Consider the following 23,139-nt stretch of genomic DNA (forward strand, 5'->3'; position numbering starts at 1 on the left):
GGTCATTCATTTCACCAGGAAATCGCAAATTATAGTCAAGATCGTTCTTGCTTCTCTCTGCTCCATATTATCGTAATTTGGCTTTGTGACTGCTGGTCAGACAAAATAACAAAATAGGCAATGACTTGATAATCACTTGAGAAATAATTGATAGTTATAGAACAACTTGTGAACAAACATATACTAGAGAGAGAGATTCAAATACCTCAGAATCATTGCAGGCAAATGAAATTCTTCATCTCAATTTTAAAATAAGGAAAACATTTCAAGGTTTTGTGCTTCTCAAATGCTTTGCATGTAAGACACACAAAAGCGTCTTTTAATTTGAAATGTCAAAGAAATAGCCAGAGTGCACTTTTGCCTTGATTAAATTAATGAACCTTGTAGTAGTTAATCTAACCTACATTACTAGTGATATAGACGTGCTGCATTTCATTGCATAAATGATGATTTTCCACATTCCACATTACAAATATGAACTCTGCATTGGCACACAACAGTTCTAAATTGAGAGGCGTCATCATGCAGCAAACCATACACCTAAGAAAAATGGTCAGTGACAGAAACATGCCCTTAGCCACTGTGAGATGAAAAGACCAGCACTTTATAATTCTGCAGAAAACTAAAACACTATTTCTATAACACTAGATCACTTGGAGTACAAACGATGCAGCCTCATCTGTTCTTTCCTCTCAGGTCTGAGGTGTTTTTGGCTCTTTGGTCAAATCCACATACTGACAGCTATACACAGAGATGTACATGTTTACACAACCGCACTAGCCATCACCGCCTGACATCTCAGCGCTGACCAGCATGTTACCATGGAAATAAGCAGTCATCTGTCCAGTCATACAGATATTGATCACCTCCCTGTGGTCTGAAGATTGCTGCTTTTCAACACATGGAGCACACACCCTTTTTCCTCGCTTGTGTGTGCTCTCACTCTCATAGTCTCAGCAGCATTCCATCCGAGCTGCAGAGCCTGTCAATGGCAGCGCAGAGAGAAGGAAGTCTACATTCACAGTAACACTGCAGGAGTCATTGATGGATTGTTACAACGTGACCCTCGACTTGTGACGTAAATCAGGCCAATCCTTACAGAGACTGATGCTATAAAGCCGTCGTAGTGGTCAATAGGGACCTGTAGCACAATCCAAAAGAAGAGGTGTCTGGTCCATCTGGACAGTTTGAGTCTACCTGCAGGCATGCTGTTATCCAGGTATGTGTGCTGCTCATATTTCCCTCAATCTTGTTTAAGGAGGTGGAGAGAGCATATGAGACTTAGCAGTGTTGCACACTTACACGCTGGTCAGACTGGATTAGAGCCAATCACACACACTCCTCTATTCCCACCTCATTCTCTACTGGGAGAGGGGAAAGTGCCAGAGAGATTTCATGCCTGAGACAGAGGAGTTACAGTTGCGTGTTCCCTATAGACAATCCTAACCAACACTCTCCTTCTAGCACATCTAAGAGTGCTCTATCCCACCGACGCACGCTGACAGCGTGAAAATGGGAATCTGCCAGCAAAGCAGGGAGCTAACTGTAGCCCACGATCAGCTAACCGGGCTATATGCTTTCCTTTTTTTCTTCCTCGTCCTGTAGGGCTTTTAAGAATGAAAGCTCATAATTTTCAGCATGTTAGCCATGCTTGTAAGCTCCTGGCCCAGGATTGACACAGAGGTGACAAAGGTCAGGTCAAATGCTTCAGTATGTTGTTGAGTTTGAAGAAACTTCTTGATAACCAGGGTCTGGGGCATCTAGGGCATCTTTTGACTCGCTTTGTAGAACTTTTGAAAGTAGGCCTCCACATCTCGGATGAGCAGTCATAATACAAGCTGGGGTAAATCTGTCATATTCCATTTACTGAACACAATGTGGCCATTGCTCCTGATCGAGAGCTACTCCATCCACCTCCATACAGGCCAAGCCAAAAACCCACTCTTCCCACAGAAATAACCAAGCACAAAAGAACAGTTTGACAAAGAAAGAGAAAATGCAATCGATACAAAACGTCTCTGCAAAATGCCTCAACGAGCGAGGTTTGTCTGAGAGCATGGGCAGAGCAGAGGCCAGGTCACAGTGTCCCGCTTTACCTTGCCTGTGTTCCTGTTAAGCTTTACAGTCCTGTTAATCCTTAGGAAGCTCTCAAAAGGCAATGAAGGTCCATTTAAAGTGACAATTACACATTTTATTTTTCCATTCTTCTTCTTCTAAAAAAAAAAGCAGGAAGAAAAAAAAGGCAACAGCGTGCCACTTTATCAGATCTTGAGGGTGAAAATAAGCAATTGGCATATTACAGCACGAGAAAGTAAAAGGTTAAACCAATACGTCAATACCATAAATCAAATTTGTTAAGGTTATCTGGGGTTTTTGTATGGCGGTAAAGTGAAACAAGAACATGCATTTGTAAGAAAACAGTCTTGTGTCTTAATTTCTTTCATCTACAGAGTTGCAAATATACAGCTGTGTAACATCGTCCAATATTTTTGTTCAAGGCAGAGAGGTGGTTTACTAGGTTCAGAGTGTGTGTGTGTGAGTGTGAGTGTGTGAAATGTGCTCATAAATGTGTGTATGCCCAAAGCCTTATCAAGTGATATATATTCTCAGCCTGTGTTGTGTCTAATAGACATGCACACAGTTAAATCCATTTAGATGCAACATGTTCTGATAAACAGATTAGATTGCAGATGATGAGTATTTGTGTAAAAGCTATCGCTCTTTGTTGGTATTACAATATTCAGATGCTAATAGGTGTTACACTGCAATCTATTTCAAAAGAGAAACAGCGAAAACCAACAAAAGGCCTCCCAGTTCATTTTCAGACTGTATAATTTCAAAATCCCTCATTTGAAAGTGCTACCATTTACATGCAGAAACTGTGTTGGCAATTTATAGTCTTTCCAAATTACAGCCCATTAGCAATATCAGGGCTGAAAATAAAAATCCAAGCCATAAAAATGACCTCACTTGCACAGTTTGGAACGTGCTCCTCAACATCCTTCCAAAAGAAGATAGATTTATGTGAGTGTGGTGTGTGTGTTTAGGGGGTGAATGAAGACAGACACATAGGAGGAACAAGATTCAGAAGCCAAATAAATAATGGGCTACTTACCGCAACTTTGCTCCCAGTTATCTGCATGCAGCGATCAGCGGAGAAGGTTAATGTGCAAAAAGACACAAACAGCACAATCATTAGTAGGCCAGAGAACACTCTCCATTACACGTTGAGGCATTAGCGTAACTTTTGTGACATCACAAACATCATTCACACAATTTTAGCACACACTATATAACATACAATTTTTAAAAGCCAACAAGAGAACCTTTATAATCATGGGCACATACTGAAGATAGTGTCTGTGTTTGGCAGCTGTAATTTTTCAATTTTAGAACTATTAATGAGAGACATATATGCATGGCAAAGGTAGTATCAGTACACGGCAGCAACAACAACAGTGGAAGTGACGAATCAACAGACATGGCAATTTGTCCTTGTAACTGACTGGCTGGAATAGAATCACAGATTCATTCCCAAAAAGGAACAGTCGCTAGTGCAGCCAAAGAGGCTGCAGATGGTCTCCTCGTGCTGATATCAATCAGCCACTATTAACGTTGGGCTTCCGGTGTCAGCTTCATGTGGCAGAGCTACCTTGAGTCCACGCAGTCAGTGCGATTCTTGGAGTTTAACCTTGTTATCTGTCAACCGTGGCAGGTAGCAGGAGTGTTTTTTATTACTGCAACTGCACTTGTTTCACAGTAGGAGGGTGTCTGTCAGAGAAGTAAATGCATTCCATATTGTGGCTGAGCTCTTCTTTCTCCGCGACATGTTTTCTAGGAAATGCTTTGTGATTGCAGGACGTTACAGGACGCACTGAGTTCCTTGTCTTTTGCTCCTTCTTTCTCTCCCGTTTTCGCTCCCTCCCATTCTCTCCCCCTTCTTTCACCTCATTTAATCTCCCTTTCCATTTCTTTTATTGTCACTCTCAAACTCTCCAAGTCTGTGGCCATTTGATGCTTGATTTCCCCTCGCCACTCCTCTACCAAGAGTTTATGATCGCCATAAAGTCCATTTTACACGTGCCACCACCTGATCACGCACATACTACTTTCTAATCATAGTGTGTCCACATTGCTCTTCGGGAATGCAGCATGTCGCTCTCCAACACTGGGGGATAATTTATCTGAATACCGGAGGCTAGACAAATGAGTCACACTTACGTAAGTTACAATTTAGATATTTTCCACATATGTTGATGCCTCAACAGTGGACACATGTTTTTGAATCTTGTTTTAGAGCAGCTTGACCAAAGTGACAGACACCATCTTAAATGTGCACAGACAACAGTCAGGGAGGAGCTCGAGGGGGACAAGCACAGTTTCACTAAAAATTTTGTGTTGTCAATATAATGTAACACTTTGTTCTCACCAAAACAAGAGCAAAATTCCTTTAAGTTCAGACCCCAACTAATAATATGAGTGAGGCTGTTTATCACTACGTAGTGAGATTTGATATTGAGCATCTCTCTTAAGACAGTACAAACAAAATAAGGGCTAAGTCACTGTGCACAAGTGTGTGGATTTTCCTCACAATACAAATGTAGCCATTACCATTATTTTTCATGATGGAAAAATCTATAAAATATATACTAATTACATAAACACTCATCAGTGTGATGAGGAAGGGCCTGGATGATATGAGTAATTGTCAGGCCACATCAAACAAACCGGTATTTGGGTAAAAAAAGCAGAATGAACACTGGACAATCCCCCTTGCAAGACCCTGCCATAACACCCTTCCTGCATCTGAGACACAGCACGCTTGAAATGAAACAGGAAATTGATCGCGGTCAGGAGCCATGTCAGTCTATGAGAAACAAGTGATTGTATTAGCAAAAAGGGAATTTTGGAAGGTTTAATGGTGTTGGCACACATTCATAGGAACAAAGAACAAGAAGTAAGGTGAGAGAGACAGGGGACTGTTCATGCAAAGCCGATAGTCAAAGATGTCCAAAGACGCACTCCTGCGACAGCAGAGCTGGATAGCATTGAAGCACAGGTCATATCAAAATGAACAGCGTCAATGTACAACTATGCCATGAAAAGACAAGTAGGGAAAAAATATTCCTTTTGAATTACTTATTTTACAAGAGTAAAAAGTAAGAATCACCCTTTTAGCAATCATTTGGAGCCATATAGCTTTTCAGAAATAGCCTTTAGTCATTACAATCTGTGGTAAAACAACATGCATAAACAATGAATATACATACAGCAAACTTGTGCATCATGAAGGAAACCTGCTAAATTCAAGGTGCTTAGATTTTTGCTTTTTTGTTGGAGAAAAAAATCTGTTTTTATTGGGCTCTAAAGCCCTTGCTCAATTGAGCAGGTCTGCAGAGACAGACAAGAAAAAGGCCACAGAATACTGGGGGGTATTTCTTGTTTCACCAATATTTACAGATTTAAACTTCCAGCTCCAAAGCATTTTAAGTCTGCATAGTTGACATTAGCTGTAGGTTAGGTAAGGTAAGAGAGACAGAGGGCTGTCCAAATCTAACTAGACCAATTTGAGTATTATGTGGTCATGGGGGAACTGGTGACATTCTTGAATGTCCCGCTTGTAATTCTGTGGCTGCAATAAAATATGTTTAAAAACAGGAAGCTCCTTCCAGACTAGTATCAACAATCTTGTTCAATATGCTGTTGGAACCTTATAATACCACCTAGGAAACAAACAAGCAGGAAATTGAGACAAACACGTGTGAAGTCCTTCCAAAGCCCCAAAACTGCAGTCTCACAATGCAGCAAACACCTTCGGTAGAAAGAGATTGAGTCACATTACCAGTGAAGGCACCACAGCAAAAAGAGACACCATGACATGGCCAAAATGCACGACTCCTACTCCATTTATATTTTCAATGCAACATATTCTCATTTAGTCCACACCGCATGCTCATCAGCAACCACAAGCAACATTAGCCCCAGACACCTCCTAAGCCTGCGAAAGAAATACATTTTAGTAGTGGGATTCTTCAACACAAATAGGCTCATACATGCAGACATGGAGTATGGGTGAAAAACTGTTAAAGGTCAAAGCAACTACAAAACCTGCCTTGCAAACACTGACTTGTACATCCAAGTTTTAATCGAATGTCCTGCTTCTAAAGTATTTGCTGATTATCTGCAACGTGTGAGTACAAGATCACTATTCTATAAAACTCTCACAAGCTGCAAGCTGGAATGCCTCAGTGTTATTCAGATTTCTATAAATACTTTTTCTCTCTAAACACCTATCAGGAGCTAAAAAGAAACACAGGTTATCAATTTACTTCAAGACAGAAGTCAATTTTCAAAGCAGATTTACTTCTGAATGGTGTGGAGTTGTTTCATTAAGAACAAGAAGGGAAAATATCTGCTGATGAGCGAACGCAACTGAACATGGCCCATTAAGGATTAGTTTATATAATTACGGGTAGGTGTTTTTGCTGGGTTTTTTTTTTCTTAAACGCACAGAATGTATGTAAATTTTGCTGTCAGCCGAAACAATGAAAACAAAAGATGAAGCTTGATGATGTTATGAGATAGTGAGAAATCATGGGAGTCATTGTCTTCATTGTCAAACAACCACCATTGCCAATGAAAACCTGCAGAAATCATGTTCGTGAATGACTTCATTTATTAAAGTTTTATTCATGTTACGGCTAGCCACACTCACTGACTTCCGTCCTCGTTCTCTGATGAATCATCTGGTGTTTCCTGTGTCGCCGCTGACAGACGACAAAATGAAACTCACTGTTACCTTAAATAAAACTACAGATTTCTCTGGGTTTCAACCCTGTTGGAAAAATCTGGGATTATGTAACAAACAACTCAACAAATTATATAACATAGGTCTAGCAGCTATTTTAGATATTTTATTGCAGAAACGTTACATATGGCCTTGTGCGTTTATGTAAAATAGATTTGGAGACTTGCAAAACAATTGTTATAGTTTGCTATGTGCTTGTTGTAACAATCATCTGATGTACTTTAAGTCACTGTCATAAATGCCCTGCTCCTTTGTCCCTCATTGTTACACATAAAGGTGTGATATAGAGTCTCTCACTGCGAAGGAGATTTGGTAGCAGTGTCACATTATGATCAGATTCATACACAAATACGCCTATTAAGCCTATTAAGGTCAACTGAAGTTGTCTTTTTAGTCTCATGTATAATCAGTAATTGAGTCTGTGCATGAAAAGGTGTTCCAGTGTAACTGTATAAACAGACACATCATCACTGACATTCACCTATCCTCCTCCTTCAGTCCTATAAAATGTGATAGCAGCGTGCTGACAGACATCACATTTTGTCCTCTGTCCTTTGACGACACAGATTACGTTATTCATTTGAATAAAATATCAGTGCTCACAAAGCATAATGGGCCCTGTGAGGAATTCAATCATCTCGGATAATCATCATTATCAATAATGCCAGTTAATTACCATAACAATGAGGAAGGTAATAAATGATGATGTCAAGAGAGAGCTACCAGGTTCGGGAAGCAGTCGGGGCACAAATCACTTTTTTTTCTTAGGTGCTGATGTGAAATTCACCTCACAAGGTTGGCCATAACTTCCATTGAGGATATGAGAATTCATCTTACATTCATGGAGTCATCTTACATGTATCTGCTGTTTTTAGATTACAGTGGTGATGATGAAGTTTTAGATCACTCAACAAGAATGGGCAACATAATCCTGAACCTTTTATTAATAATGGACACTGCAAACAGCTGCTAAGAGTTGCTTTGATAAGCGCTCAGAACAAAGATAAAGTATATGGTGCAGCGGGCTGTGGTGTAGCATATATAGTATATAGCTTAAGATGAACAGCCTCAAATGCTTGCTTTTCCTCACCTTTGTATCTAGCAGTTGTGCTTTTTACTGCAATAGGGCTGTTGATCCAAGAGGCTGAATGAGCTTTATTTTCATACTCAACACCCAAATGATGAGGCAAGGCATCCCACCGCAGGGCATTACGAACTCCCATGCAAGTACACAACTGGACAACCAACAATTTGCATGCAAGCACACGACCGGACAAGCACTGACCATCCACCTAGCATTGAGTGAGTGAGTGACTACAATTTATATCTGAGAGCCTACGATGGCAGACATAATCAGCATAATCGGAAAAATAATGAAGAAAATAAATCAAAATTGCAATCAAAGATGTGGGACTCAAGCATGAAGAGTGGAGAGAGACAATGACAGAAGTGAGAGTGTGCAAGAACGGATGACAAAGCAAGCCATAAAGCAGAGGATCAGGTTAAACTCATTCTGGAGTCGTGTGGAGTGTCATGATACTTCATCTACTGCAATTATTCGGTACATACTCTTCCACCTATAACGATGGACCATTTAGGTTTACTCTCTTACTTACAGATTTGGCCGTGGCTGAGATGTACTGGACCACCATCTCACGTTTGGTGCTTAAGTCCTTTCCACGCAGAGGGGCTTTGCGTTCCTCATTCAGGTTCATGTCCTCCTAAACACAAACACAGAGTAAGGAGGAAGTTTATTAGATTGCATGAATGCACTAAGTATGTTGATGAATTGTACAAAAAAAACTTGAAAGGTATATTGAATATACATTGGGCTCAGTTTAACATGATCTATGTAGGTTTTCACATAGAAGAAATTTCAATTATTTTGGTGCATAACAATAAACAACATAAAAGAAATAAAAAACAAGTTGTGTAAAATCAAGAAACATAAATAGATATAATAGAAAAATGCACCATAGAAGAATAATTGAACATTAGAAAAACAGTTAGCATCTTATACTGGTGACCTAACAGTATAACATAAACTGCATTTCGAAAATTTTCAAACTATTTTTTGTCAACACAATCGTTTCACTTGTAAGAAGAAATATTTGACACCTGACAATAATTATACCTCCATTTTGAGTATAACCATTTAACACCAGATCCTGTCCTTCTGCAGCTGAATTTGTTTATTTTCCATTTAGTTTTCTTTGTTGAAGTCACGAGGTACAGCCAAAGAAATAATGGCAGGAATAATTAGTCCTTGAATCGAAAAGTAGCAAGGCTAGAGCAATACAAACTGTACACCCCAACTCCGAACAAGAGAGCAAAATCAAACAACAGTGCTTCTATTGAGGCCGTGCAATCACATCAGATAGGCTGGATAGGCAGTATCTGCGTGTTATTGGGAGTATTATCTTCGTGCTACTTTAATTCTGTATCACAAAAGAGGTCTTTCATGTGAGAGACATCAGGGGATGGAGCGAAGGCCGGACAGAGCACTAAAAGCTAGGGAATGACATGATGATTAGAATGGAGGGGGATGTTTATCAGAAGCACTCTCTCACAAAGAGATGGCTAGAATGAACAGAGAGAAAAAACATCCTCCTCAGGGTTTCAGGATTGTGAACCTAAGGTTGTGGAGCCATGCTGCCCTCTGCTGGGAAGAGCAGACAATCATGTTTCCTTCAGTTTGGTTGATCTAATTTGGCAGTGGTTCCCCTTCATCCGATTTAATGTAAAATTCATCCAATAAATTAGGCGTGTCACTTCTAAATAAGAACACTGCAATACAATGGTTTGATTATCTTACCACAAGTAATCTGACTCAAACTGTTTTGCTTCATTTGTCAGTGAAGCATCAGCAGGAATCCCATCCAGGGGCACCGTGACCTAAATTCCTCCAACTACATTTCCTCTAGTAAATACCCTCGGAGCTAAAAAACCATTAACATCCTTTTTGTGGAACAGGGAGGGGAAAAATGTGGCAGAAAGTTTTACAATTGGTAGTTTTTTTTTTCACCCAAGGAAACCAGCAGGTTTTTTAATTAATCTTTGAACCCTGCTAATTTATCTGCTCAATTGGCATTCAATAAACGTGACAATGCGGTGGGGTGAGTATGCTGTAGGAGGGGTAGGAGTGGTGGGCCTGTGGGATGCTTGTCAGGGGGCAAACTGGAGGAATGAGCCCTGCACATTTAGTCTCCAAAATGATTAATGCTCTTTTATTAATTATACCCTCACAGGCTACATGAAAAGAGTCCCATGATATCTATGTTGCTGGTGGAGCTGAAATGATGAGATTTGAGTTTGTAACAATGACAGCGGCGAAACCAAGAAGTATACGGTCTTTACCTTGTTGGCTCATGTCTCTGGCAAGCTCTGAAACCTCTGATTCTCATCAGTCACCACTTGTCTTGCTTATGCCGAACATAATGCCATTCTGCAACACTTGGCAAACCAAACCACTGTGTATCCCACTACAGTGCTGTATATGTACATACAATGTAGTCCATAAGTAGTAGGACAGTGACACATCGGATTCACCTCAATCCAACTGAGCAGGGAAGATACCAAACATATGCTAAATTCTGTGGATTGCACATTTCAGTCAGTCAATAACTGTTAAGGATTTGCAGCCAAATATCAAATATGCTGACATAATTTAGGCCTTTGACCTAAAAATTTAAAAGAAATAATTTTTACTTTGTATATGTAATTTTTGTAATTGTTGAATTTTAAATCCAAAGTGCCAGAGCCAAAACAACAGAATACATCTTTCTACTAAGGGACTACCCTGTATATAAAAAATATAAGATGGGCATAAATTCTAAAATCCTGCAGCGCAATGTGGCTGCAAACACAGCCTAATCCAGAGTGCCACAGGCTTCAAATCGCAGAGAGGAGCAATTAATGGCTACCATCAAATATGTCTGAGGCTGAAATGGATATGAAGTCCACGCTTTGAGGAAAAGTGGATCTAAGAAAAGTAGAAGATGTATAAAAATGTTTTGATTCAACTGTGACAAATCAATTATTTTGTCCACTAGCCTCAAGTCTGATCCGCATGTGCAAGGGCACACACACAGTAACTCTCCTGTGGGCTGGTTTTAATGTCCTGGTGCAGAGTGTAACTGCTGAGGGATCACATAGGAGCTTATTACTGGGAGTGTTCATCCTGACAATGGCGCATAGAGAGGCACATAAAATCTCAAACTTGCCACAGCAGCACTGCAGTGTGACATTCTTCTTTCACTGGTCCTCGTCTCTGCTAGAAACCTCAGAACCATACACTACTATTACCAATGAGAAGACACACTAAAGAATGGTTGCTGAGACAAACTGACACTAGACACGGTAAGGATGCCATACTCTTGGAGTTTTTCATGCTTACAGACAAGCAAAAGCATCATTTGGGTAATAATGCAAAGACTGCTAATAGCCACATCAGATGACTTTAAGCACCACGATGCAGCAACTATTGACATAAAGTCATGCCATCAGGGAGATGATTGTCTGGATGGACAAACTCATAGATCTGACCTCACCTCTGTTTTCCTTAAATAGTCATTTTACAGACAATAAAGAGTGGATGAAAGGGGCTTCTATCACAGCGAAGTGCAATGCAAAGGCTTCACACTCACTGAATGCTGATGAAATTAGTTCACATGTTATTTTGTGCGCTACTGTGTTCTTAGGCTGAACCCCTTGGATCGGCGTCTGCCACCGCAACACAGCTGCCTCCTTAGTGAGATGCAAATGCCGGACATTTCATCAGCGGATTTACTGCTGTGCATTTTGATGAGGGGCTCTGAATTCCAGCTGTGCACATCTTGGGAAATCCGACGACAGGACACACTGAGTAAAAACATACACGACATCCTTCTAATGGCAGCGCTGGAAAGAAATGTTTTTACGTGCATTTTAACTTTGCCTGCAGATTTATGAACATACTTCTGCTCTCAATGGCAAGCGTCAAAAATTATAGAAAGAGTTCATTTGGTTGTCCTCCCCACTGACTGAGTGTTTCTTCCTATATTTTCCCCAATCCCTTTGATGACCTTTCAGTAATAGGCAATGTGCTATTTAGGCTTTGAGATACGCAGTGCAATGTGTAAGCCACTTTCCAGAGAAAAACATTTTCACTTTCTCCTCATTAATGCACAGTAGGTGGTCTCAATAATATGGCATGGGTCATCCCTTCATTTGAAGCAGGCTAGACTTCTAAGGCTGTATCATGTAGCACCACAAAAACAATCAAGAACAGAATGGGCGTGAAGACAAAGAGAACAACTGAAAACAACTAAAATGTATATGTGTATGGCATACAAAAAGATGGAGAGATGAAAAAGACAGATAGATGTCAAAGAGAAGTTACTAGCATCAAACGAAACTACCCACAACTGTCATTGCTGTGTTTGCTACATCAAAGCAGAAAAGTTTAGTCTATGAGAGCAAATACTGGCAGCTTCAAAAGTACATAAGTAAATAACCCTTTTCTTTTTGATTTCATTACTGTAATTACACTTCCCAACCACAAGTGTCAAGGCCTGTCAAATGTCAGACCAGCAAACATGCCTTCTGTGTCATCTGTCACTGAGCAAATTGAAGTCTGGGTTTAATGTCACGCCGCTGTGAGCACAAACATAGTAATTGAGAGGTGAACTGAGTGACAGGGATGAGCACCCAGGCAAAAAAACACTGAGCAGCAGCCTGATGAAAACCAGGAGCACTGGTCGCATTTCTCTGGCCCTGGCAATAAAGACCATTGTATGAGAAAAAAGGAAAGGCAGGCACCGTACCACACTCACACACACACACTCAGACATTATCCACAATAGTACACACGACCTATGCAATGAAGCCAGAGTAATTCAGCTCTCCACTTCAAAGAGATGGGCTGAAAGCTTTTTGTTAGATTTCAATCCTGTAGTACATAAAGCCAAAAATGCATTTCAATGGAGAAAATCACAAGTGTGACAGAGCTTTGACCCCACAGATGAGTGCGAAGTGAATTTCAAAGTTTGGTGTTCTTCTGACAGTGACCTAGGGAATACGTAGGTGGAGCCCTGCTTCACAAAAGCTTAACATCTGAATGCAAAATGCATTTATCTGTACTATACATACAATAAGTATCTCAAGTCTATTTTGGATCACTAAATTATTAAATACTGTATTTGTGTTCAACTTTTGCAGCATTGTCCATGCTCCAAAAATGAATCACATATTTGGTGAATTTGACATATTTTGAACCTCTCGTCAGGGTCAGTCATCATGTAACCCCATGAGAGGGCACTGTTTCATGTCACTGTGGGAGTTGTGTGCACTGTTCTCTGGATAAGCTGCTACAGCTAGGAATCAGTTGTGTGTGCCATTTAATATTTTTTTAACATAATCTCCATACATTTACAAATGAAGTTTAGTCATGATCAACCATGAACAACCACGATGGTGTGTGTGTGTGTGACTTCAAACACAACCACTGGAGCTTTGTTTGCAGCTGCAGATGTTGATGGGCACACTAGTATTACTGGATCTTGGATTATTTAAGAGTATGCAGATAAGAATTTACATTGTGAGGCAGCTGGATTCACAAAATCACACTAAATGAAAATTAATCTAGCCAGGCTTCAAGTTAATCACTTGTGGCCGCATGATAGTCGTTCAGACCTATCGCAGTCCTTGGAGGAACTACTGGCAACTAATGTGTGTGATGGCAGCGTGACTGTTTGTTCAAAAACAACAATGGCGGCTCCTAAACAGGTCAGTGAAGAAGCTGCTATAGCATCAGCTATATCAGAACTGTAGAGTATTTCTTTTTTGAAAGAAGAGCAAAGAATGGCACTGAAGGTTTTTCTCCATGGAAAAGATGTTTCGCCCTTCTCCCAACTAGGTTTGGAACCAGTTGCTTTGCTACTAAGTCATATTGTTCATTTATGTGATTGATTGAAGTTAGCCTGTGATGGATGATTCATCCAATCACATGCCAAGTGTTTTTCGAAAGTTCCTGCCCTTTTCCTAAACAGTTTCCAAAGATGACTTCCTCGACAGTTCTGTGTAACAAACCTTCTGGCTCATCAGGTAGATGTAAACATCATAACCTGGTTTCAGATCTAAGGCTGTGGTAAAATTTAAGTTGTTCATTTCGTCACAACCATAAACCTTGATATCTTGATGGGAGAATTTTATCAGGGCAGATTATATAGTAAAACGACAAACAATTTTTAGTTGTTGCATAAAACTAAGAGAGCTTTTGAAAAGCAGTAATTTCATCATCATCATTTTTACATGCCTGGAAAAGCTTTGTTCACTACAAAAAAATCTCATCAGCAGTAAAACAAGGGCGCATGGAGATCTGTGGGTAATATATACTCATATAAAAACACTTTTCAAACTGAACTTTCAGCCTTGTCAAACTCCTCTTCACCAACACTCACGACAGCAGCTCTGTTCCTCTACTTATGTGCCTCTTAGCACAGATTTATGAATCAATTTAAGCTTTCATAATAGAATGCTCATTATTTATTATTCTATGGCAGCCAAAATAAAACTGCTGTTGAAAGCTACACATGACCCAATGCAGGCGAAACAATGCAAGAGAAGTACAAAGCTCACCATCATCTTCTCAAAGAGGTCAATGATCTCCTTTTCTGAGAGGTTCATGGAGCGGTCATCAAAAAGGGGCTGAGGAACAGGCAGTTCAGCCTGGGTAGAGAGGGGATCTGTTGGGTGTTGTATAAGCGGCTTCTCCTTCTTCATCCCTGTTTTCCTGAAACTGGTTATACGATCACGCTGAAAGAAAAGAGAGTGTATGAGATATTAAAATACTGCATTTCTAACAATCCTGTTCAGACTAAGTCAAGTACAAAGCTCATTGTTTATTGCTAATTTACACTGATAGAAACCCTGATTTTTTAAAAAGAAAAACTGCCTGTAACCTGAATTTCATGTTTCCACACATCAAACTCTCTCTTGCTTTCAGAGACACTGTTCACCACAATTTATAGTCAACACATTTTTGTTACAGTTAACGTCCCTGCTGACAAAAGTTAGCAGATGGCCGCCCACCCAGAGCCTGGTTCTGCTTGAGGTTTCTGCCTGTTAAAAGCAAGTTTCTCCTCGCCACTGTCGCCAAGTGGTTGCTCATGAGGGAACTGTTGGGCCTCAGTAGATAATAGAGTATGGTCCTGACTTGCTCTATATGGAAAGTGTCCTAGGACAACTTCTGTTGTTATTTGGCGTTATATGAATAAAAACTGAAATGAAAACTGAATTAAAAAAAAAAAAGGGAATAGAATGCAAAAGAGCTGCTGATGTTGCTTCAGATTAGTCAGAATCCTTGCAAGCGATTAATTAATAATTCCAGATTAAATTTTGTATGTATGACAAGCATCACTGACCACACCCAACATGTGACACACCTCATCATACGCAACTTTGGTGACGTTTTACACAATATTGCACTGTGAGGTGTATTAGTGCACAGGGTGGGGACAGAGCAAGGACCAACCCCTAAATGACAAGTGCAAGCATGTTATTAAACCTTGGTGTCATTACTTTAGAAAATCAAAACATATAGACAAGAAGTCGGCAGTCATAAAGGTGGAGGGCCTAGGAGGCAATGAGGCTTCAGAAAACAAAATTCTCAAAAGGACGATTAATAGAGACAAATTTTGGCACTTCTACATCCTTTCCACTAGGAGGTTAAAGAATAAGTTAGGTAATGTTGTTGCCTAAATAAAAAGGTTTGGTGAGCACAAAGGTGTTCGTCATTATTATTGGGCCAGAAGATGATGGTAGAGGAAGGGCCACTTTGGTTAGACACTACTGAAATTGTGAGATATTTTGTGGAAACGTGGTCACCAATGTGAAAAAAAGGTACTTCCTGTGAAAAGAATGAATTTGCTCATCAAACACCATACAATCAATCCAATAGTGTTGGACCAACGAATAGGCCCAGGCCAACTGCCATCTCTGAAACATTATGTGAGGCTAAAAACACAAAAAAAAACTATAGAACGTGTACAGTTTGCACTGAAAGGTAATTTTATATTTTTGACTTGTTTAAAACACTCTAAAACACATCAGGAGCAAAAAAATGCACTGGACATAATAAACTGTATGAAATTTACCAGGACTTTACTTACCATCGTACCCACAGGATTACCTGGTTTGTGCTTGTGTTATTAGAATAACTTTGGCATACAATAACAACTTAAGCTCGCCGTGATAAGATCTGTGAGGTTCAGTTGAGTTTCCTTGTTATATTCATCAGTTGGCGCTATTCTGATGAATGCAGTGTAGTGAAGTTAGGTGTGAAGCAGAAAAGGTTCATGAACTGCATGCAACTAGTCAGTGTTAGTCATATTTAGTAAAATGGAATGGAGAGGACATGCTGAATGAAGATGAATGAACATATATATATAAATAAATATATATATATCAAATGGAAAGACAAACATGATGTCACTAATACAGTTTGCTGAAATATTACTGGATGGATCAAACATACTGTGCACTAGGACAAAAACAGATCATTCTTGTAGTGCATTGTACATCCTGAAATTAATGCAATACTGCATGAGCTTGGAAATGTCAAAGTAACGCTATTTGTTAACTAAGGGTATTAAAAAGCCCCAGGCATCTAATTGGAAGAGCTACTGATAACTGCACACTAAATGATCTATGAGCTGCTTACAAAAGTCTAGATGCTAAGGGCTAGAATTTGTTCATAATGAAAAATTTAGGATGTTCGAGTCTCTAAATAATAGCACCATGAAAAATCATCTTTTATTTACACATTATGGAAGGCTACCACAAAATCAGACAGGTTTAAGCGTAGCCTCTGTATAAATTTACAAAACAAAGAGCTGTTACACTGTATAGTAACACTACATGCAGCTGTTCATGTTATGTTTGGTTAAAATATCAGTTTAATTAATTTGCTTCTCGCACAGCTGACCCATCCACATATTTCAGTTGAAAGTCCCATGCAGCTCCGACAAAACATGAGAAGATGTAAAACAAAACCAGTCACACCAAAATTAAACCGAGCACCTTACCATATCGTCAGCCAATGTTTTTATGTGTATGTTCTGTTGGAGGGAGGGCACAGTGTGAAAAACAAGATCCAACAGAAAATGACAACACCGCATAGTGGGCAGTACGTATCCCATCGGAGGTGTGTTTACATGCACAGTGTCCTCAGGATACAGTCAAATTAAGATAGCAATCAACAAATACACTTGTACACATTAGAGAAGACAAAAAGGCTTTGAGCATATCCTGGATACTGTACATGTGCCGGATGTGACAATACTTGATGATATCAAATAATGTTTTTTTTTTTGATGTATGTAAACTTAAAAGTGTGGTCAAGAGTGAGCATCCCAAGCGCACACACTTTAAGACACATACCAAACAAATACAGAAAAACATAAAGCACCTATAATCCCACAGCCACAGGTATAATGAGCAGATAAAATGATCGCAACACCCATTGAAAACATGCAAGTTAGTGCTGTTTGGTTCAAGTTTTGTGTATACCAAAAATAACACACTTTCACAAGGCAAGTTCTGAAGAGCATCTCTTCTTGTGACAGTGGTCCGATCATTCTTGTTCACTTACTGTTTATTATAATCTCCAATCAACTTTTCAACTGTGTTTGCTTGCTAATCAAACCCTAGCATCCTCACAAAATGTTGCAAATATCTCATAAAACAAAATTAAAACCACAACTTCCCTTTACTACAGATTTTTATCTTCATCTCAGACACAATGAGACAGGTTACTGCCAAAAGCTTATGACTCGGCAAGGGACAGCCATTTGAAACACACCTCAAATGGGAAGCAGTAGCAATACTGCCATATGCTGTGGCGCTAGGCTGTGAAGTACTAATGAGCAGGGAGATGTGGGGTGGTGATGGCCATAAAGCCTGCCTCCAGCCGCAGATTTCTCCACTAGTCTAATCAGGAAACCACTGATGCTGGGGCGAGCAAACAGACTGGCTCTAACCTGCACCTCCCTTTGTGCATCTTCATCAGCTGTCGCTGTGGGCAACACAGAGCAGACACTCAAACTACCATATCTATCACTAGTTTTCTCTGCAACAACTGATCAACAGTTGGGAGATAAAGCTATGAACCAGAGAAAACAAAGCTTCAGACTCTATGTGTGGGTTTCATATGTTGTCCAAGCTGTTATTTCAAGTCTGGATTACAAATATTTCATATTCATCCAGCATTATGCACGAAGAGCTCCGCCTAAGGTGTCTGGGTGTTTGTTTCACCGTCATTCATGGCCTTTAACTTAACCACACAAGTTGCCACAACATCTGTAAAGCTTAAGAATGTGACCTGAGCAACAACTTTTTCCCATTTCCAACTGAGAGCGTATGTATCATTAAGCCCAGCATTCTCTTGCAGTCTAAAACTGCGTGAAACAATAGCTAATTTTCAAATGGAGTACTTAAACATTTTCTAATCAATTTAACAACAATCAAACCACTGTTTGGTTAATTGCCTTGACTTGAGGGCCTTTCCTTGCCCATTATCTTGGCAACATCGCAACAACGCAATTTAACATCTAACAATTAAGCTCACATGTCCTCTGGGCTTCTCCCGCTTATTAAAGTAAACTTTTTCATCATAATAAATGTTTATTACCAAATGCATATTCCTCTAAATAACCTAATCAAATTAGCTCTGGGTCCCTCCTTAATCAAATATGATTATGACTCCATGCAGATCCTTGAAAATGAAAACACAAAGCAATATCCCCCAACTTGAGTCAATTTGGGGACACAAACACACTTATGGACACAATAACTTTTAAAATTAATATTACAAACTACAATTAACGTTAATATTACATTAACTCGCACAGAGACATATCCTTCAATTACTCTTAGTTTTATTACAAGATTCCACCAGGTGCCACATGAAATACATTTTCAACCAAGATGGACATAGTACCAACTTTGTTTCAGATTGGTTACCACTGCACAGCTTTTTAATAGCAACGCCTGCTATTCCCAACCAATTTAACTAGACCATCTGTATGATGTCATTTTAACTCACTCACTGGAACTATCACTATAAAATCAGTAGCCACGATGGCTCTGCAAAACGAGTTTAGAAGGAAATTAGGTTTTACTTTAATTAGTTCTAATAATAACAAAAGATTACTGGGAGCCAGCCACGGTTGGCAGTTAGAACTGTAAAGCAATGTGCTCCTGACAGTCCTTGGCAACTTCCCGAAACTACCTTGTGTCCCTGTTTAATCAACTGCTCGGTTCAGCTAAAGGCTAGTAAATGTTAGCAGCACTCAAAACTGGTTTCAGTGTGGCAGAAACTCTCATTTCCTGGAGGAAAAAAAAATTCCAATGCTGATAGAAGAGTTGCAAGAAATTAATTAGCCTCATACACTGGTAAGTTCACTTAAGTAGTTCAGCAGTCAGGTTGGGTTTTCATAGTCGAAAATCTCTAGGTGCTCATTTATTTAACAAACTCCAAAGCAGTTTGTTGCTTATTTGGAAAGTAGCACTAATCAATGTACTGAACTACCTAATAACACCTCCACAAATTTTATTTCCCTTCTCTGCTGTACACGGTGAAATAAAGCACATTTCATTGCTGCAAACATTAACAATTTAAGGAAAGAGGACTGGAGCTGCATGAAAGACATCTGACGCTGACACTGCTCAGAACCATCACACAAAACTACTACTATTAACTCATCAGAATAGTGACGGACATTAGAGAGCTGTTAGAAACAGGAGCAAACTTGTTTACTGCACTTAAATTTTAAACACAACAACAACAAAAGGAATAAAGAGCAGCAAGCAAAGCGATTGGCCAAGATTTCATCACTGAAAAGGAAAGTATCAACTTGCTATTGACAAGCATGTGACTTGTCAATGTAACAATGTCGATGCTTTAAAAACATTGGCTGTTCGCTAGCAACCAACAGTGGTTTTACATAAGATCCAGATTTACGCATGTCCCAGAGAGAAAATAAAAAGTGTTGATGCATAATGTGGAAATGAAACTGATTACACAGGAACTTTGCAGCCTCAGTCAGGAGTGACGACCTAGAAATAAAACAAACATTCAGAAACCCCTACATCAGCATTGTACAGTGGTCTGGATAATTCGGATTGTTATTCTGACAATGCCACTTTGCAGTGTGGGCTTTCTAATGCATTACTGATTTCAGTATGTTATATTGCTTCTGTGTAATTAAAGATAATTTGCCTATTGTGACAACAAAACTGAAAAGTGAAGCAGTACATTACATTGAGATAAAACATGGAACTTGCATGGAAAACTTGGTTTGCCAGATCGCCACAGCGTGTATGCATGAAAGCACCCTAAAGCACAGTAAAAGTATGAGTATAAAGGATGCAGGGACACATGCACTGATAGCAACACGCCTGAAACTTCAAAAGCCTTTCCGAGCCAGACGTCTACCACTCAGCAGAAAAAACAGAAGTGATGATACGTTTAAAAAAAACAGCTTACCATAATGCAAGGGGAAAATTGTTATTCACAAAACTCACAGCATGGCTTGAATAATGATTACAAGTGAATCTGATGCACAGCAGTGACAGCAAAGACAGCTGATATGTTTCTGCGCCTATTATCAAATCACAGATCAGAAACAAATGTAATGTGAAAAAAGAAAACAAACACTGTTCTGTGGTGGATGACAACATAAAGGGCCTCTAAATTTGGGCTGTTGTTCCTACACATGTCAACAGGGTGCACCAGAGCTCTCACTAGAAAAAGGCGTGGAGCTCTGTCCAGAAGGCTAACAAATACATATATCAAATTACAGACTTGACAACATAGACTTAGGTGATCAGACCTTTATCTGAAAGATACCGTATGTATTATGTTAAGAAGGAAATCAAAAAGGGTTCACCAAACTCTTGCTGTGCAATACAAACTTGAAGCTGGCAGCCCTTTGGCCTGTGGCACTTTCTTGTAAGTGACTAATGTTTGCTAGTCATAGCCATAAACATCGGACTAACATAATTGGCCCTTGTATAATCAGACAGGATGTACAGCATCACCAGTATAATGCTCAATTTTGGAGGAGTGGCATCAGACAGCACCAAATACCGACCGAGTAACTGAATTAGACGTATACTAAACGAATCAATTTGTCTAAATGAATCTTGTTACAAAGTCTTCTCAATGGCTGCCCCTGTTAGCTCAGAGAGGTAGTGCACGGCACGGCCTACGCTGCTGCAAAAGATTTATGAAAGCATGAAAGTAACATTTATCCTTCTCGACAAAATCTATCAAATTAATCTTTATGTTTGCACTGTGAGAACGGCTTTTTCAAGCAGAGCAGAGAAGAGGGGGAAACGGGCCCCAAAGACACATTAAGACCATATTTGCTCCTAGCATTTCATGTGACATACATCCAAACAATATCTGAGAGCGTTTAATCAATTTAGAATATATTTACTATTAAAACACAGACTTCAGCAGCCAGATAGAAATGCAAATGCTCTCTCGCAGTGTTTTCTCTCACACTATGTAAATAATTCACCCTGAACATTAAATGACACCAAACATCTGGTTTTATTTGCACAACAGCCTTGAGTCTCATCTTTATTCAAACTCTGGTTGATGATTTCATCTCCCCTGCTCCAGGGCCTGCTCCAAAAAGGACCTACACTGAGTTGTCTGAATAGCTCTACAAAGTAAAATCCACAGGAGTTTTTTTTAAACTGGTCATTTCTTTTCTATTTGACAGAAGCTGTACTAAACAAATCGAGATAATTCAGTAAACCTGCTTCTTGGAACAGGGCCCTGCTCATCTGACAACAAAAAAACATGCTAAGGATGCACATTGTTAATGAATGATTGACTATTCATGATTAAAATGAATGGCAATTAACAAATCAAAACAACCACTTATTACCCCACTCGTTAACAGAAAATGTAAATGTAATGTATAAATTGGTTTCTATTTGCATGGCAGCAACATTCAAAATAATTACACACTCACAATGCACTCAGTCTTTCCTCAAGCACCGGAAAGCTTCCACTGCTTCCACAAATCAGCTATGTATTACAGTTATGAGGGCATATAAATGTGGCCCAAATCAAAATTTGTAATGCCAGATCTAGTGTGTTTTTTCTGATAAAACTACAAATAAATGAATCTGAGTTGGGACACTTTTACCTGCAGTTTAAACAGCAATATCTACTTCTCAACACAAATAGGAATAAAAATGAGAGAGTAAAGTATAGACTGCGGGACTGAGTGCTAGAACAGCACACAGGGTGCATGGTGTTGTGCCTGTAGGCAGTGCCACAAGCATACACATGTGGCAGGCTAACACACACACACACACACACAAAACAGGAGACACAGCCTCTTATACCAGGACCGAAAAATCTATCATGCACATTCACCATGATGACACACTTGTCCTCTCTGCAAACTGTATTAGGATGGGAACAATTTAATCAAGCACAGAGTGTTGGGTTGTTCTCCTTAACAAATATTATTATAGTATTGACAGATTCATTCCAATAAGTTCCAAAAACATTTTTCAACACGTAATTAATTTGTAAAAGAAGGGGAAAAAAGGCAAAGAATGTAGCAGATTTCTGGGAGAGCTGAAGTGCCTTTAAAAGGGCATGAGACTGTGGTAGCCTTATTTCAGGAGAGTGCTGGTGCTGTTTACAGTTTCCTAAAACAGCAACTATTGAAAAGGGGAAGCACACAAAAGCCAGTAGAGCTAAGATTTGAATGGCCTCACACTGGATGGCCTGACCATGTGACTGCAGACTAGCACAGCACTGCCCTCAGGTTATCTGTCTCTGTTGAAAGCAAATTTCTAGCACTGTACCCTTGAGGGCCAGCATGATATACAGCCATTACAAAAGTTGAGATTAGCAAGAAAGCCTGGAAATGTCAGTGTGTAGAGATTTTAAATTGTTCATGACATTACAGAGAAATGTCATTTGTGCTACACAGACTATTAGAAGAAATCCAGCAAAGACAATTGCAGCAACTTTATCATGTCACAATGTTATTCTGACGTATTCTGGCAACAATGTAAAATCCAGCTGTTACTGTGCATTGTGCATCGATTCAACCAGTCTTTTTCCTCTAACTGCTGACATGCACAAAAACATGTGAACTCATGTCCTTCTTATCTGCAAGCTGTTAGCTAATGATATATAACTAGAGTGCTAGCCAGATAAATGCTTTAAAAAACAGTCGAATTCCAGTGGCTGAAAAATACTGTTGCATTCGTCACTGAAGTGATTATACCTGTCACACACAGTCTTTTTAAAGATT

General features: G+C 39.5%; 1 protein-coding gene across 5 annotated transcripts in view; it reads right to left on the reverse strand.

Annotated features, from left to right (window-relative positions):
* The window catches only part of diaph2 (diaphanous-related formin 2), a 369,056-nt gene that overhangs the window by 336,824 nt on the left and 9,093 nt on the right, over positions 1-23,139 (reverse strand). For 3 of the 5 annotated variants that reach the window (XM_041943750.1, XM_041943746.1, XM_041943747.1), the window contains exons 3-6: positions 16,873-16,905; positions 14,426-14,602; positions 8,425-8,529; positions 3,116-3,136 (exon numbers count right to left, since the gene is read on the reverse strand). In XM_041943750.1, coding sequence (XP_041799684.1) covers positions 3,116-3,136; positions 8,425-8,529; positions 14,426-14,602; positions 16,873-16,905 — 336 coding nt within the window. The remainder of the gene's footprint in view (positions 1-3,115; positions 3,137-8,424; positions 8,530-14,425; positions 14,603-16,872; positions 16,906-23,139) is intronic. The other 2 variants (XM_041943749.1, XM_041943748.1) reach the window with 2 other exon arrangements.

Source organism: Chelmon rostratus, chromosome 9 (assembly GCF_017976325.1).
Source record: "Chelmon rostratus isolate fCheRos1 chromosome 9, fCheRos1.pri, whole genome shotgun sequence".
NCBI lineage: Eukaryota > Metazoa > Chordata > Actinopteri > Chaetodontiformes > Chaetodontidae > Chelmon > Chelmon rostratus.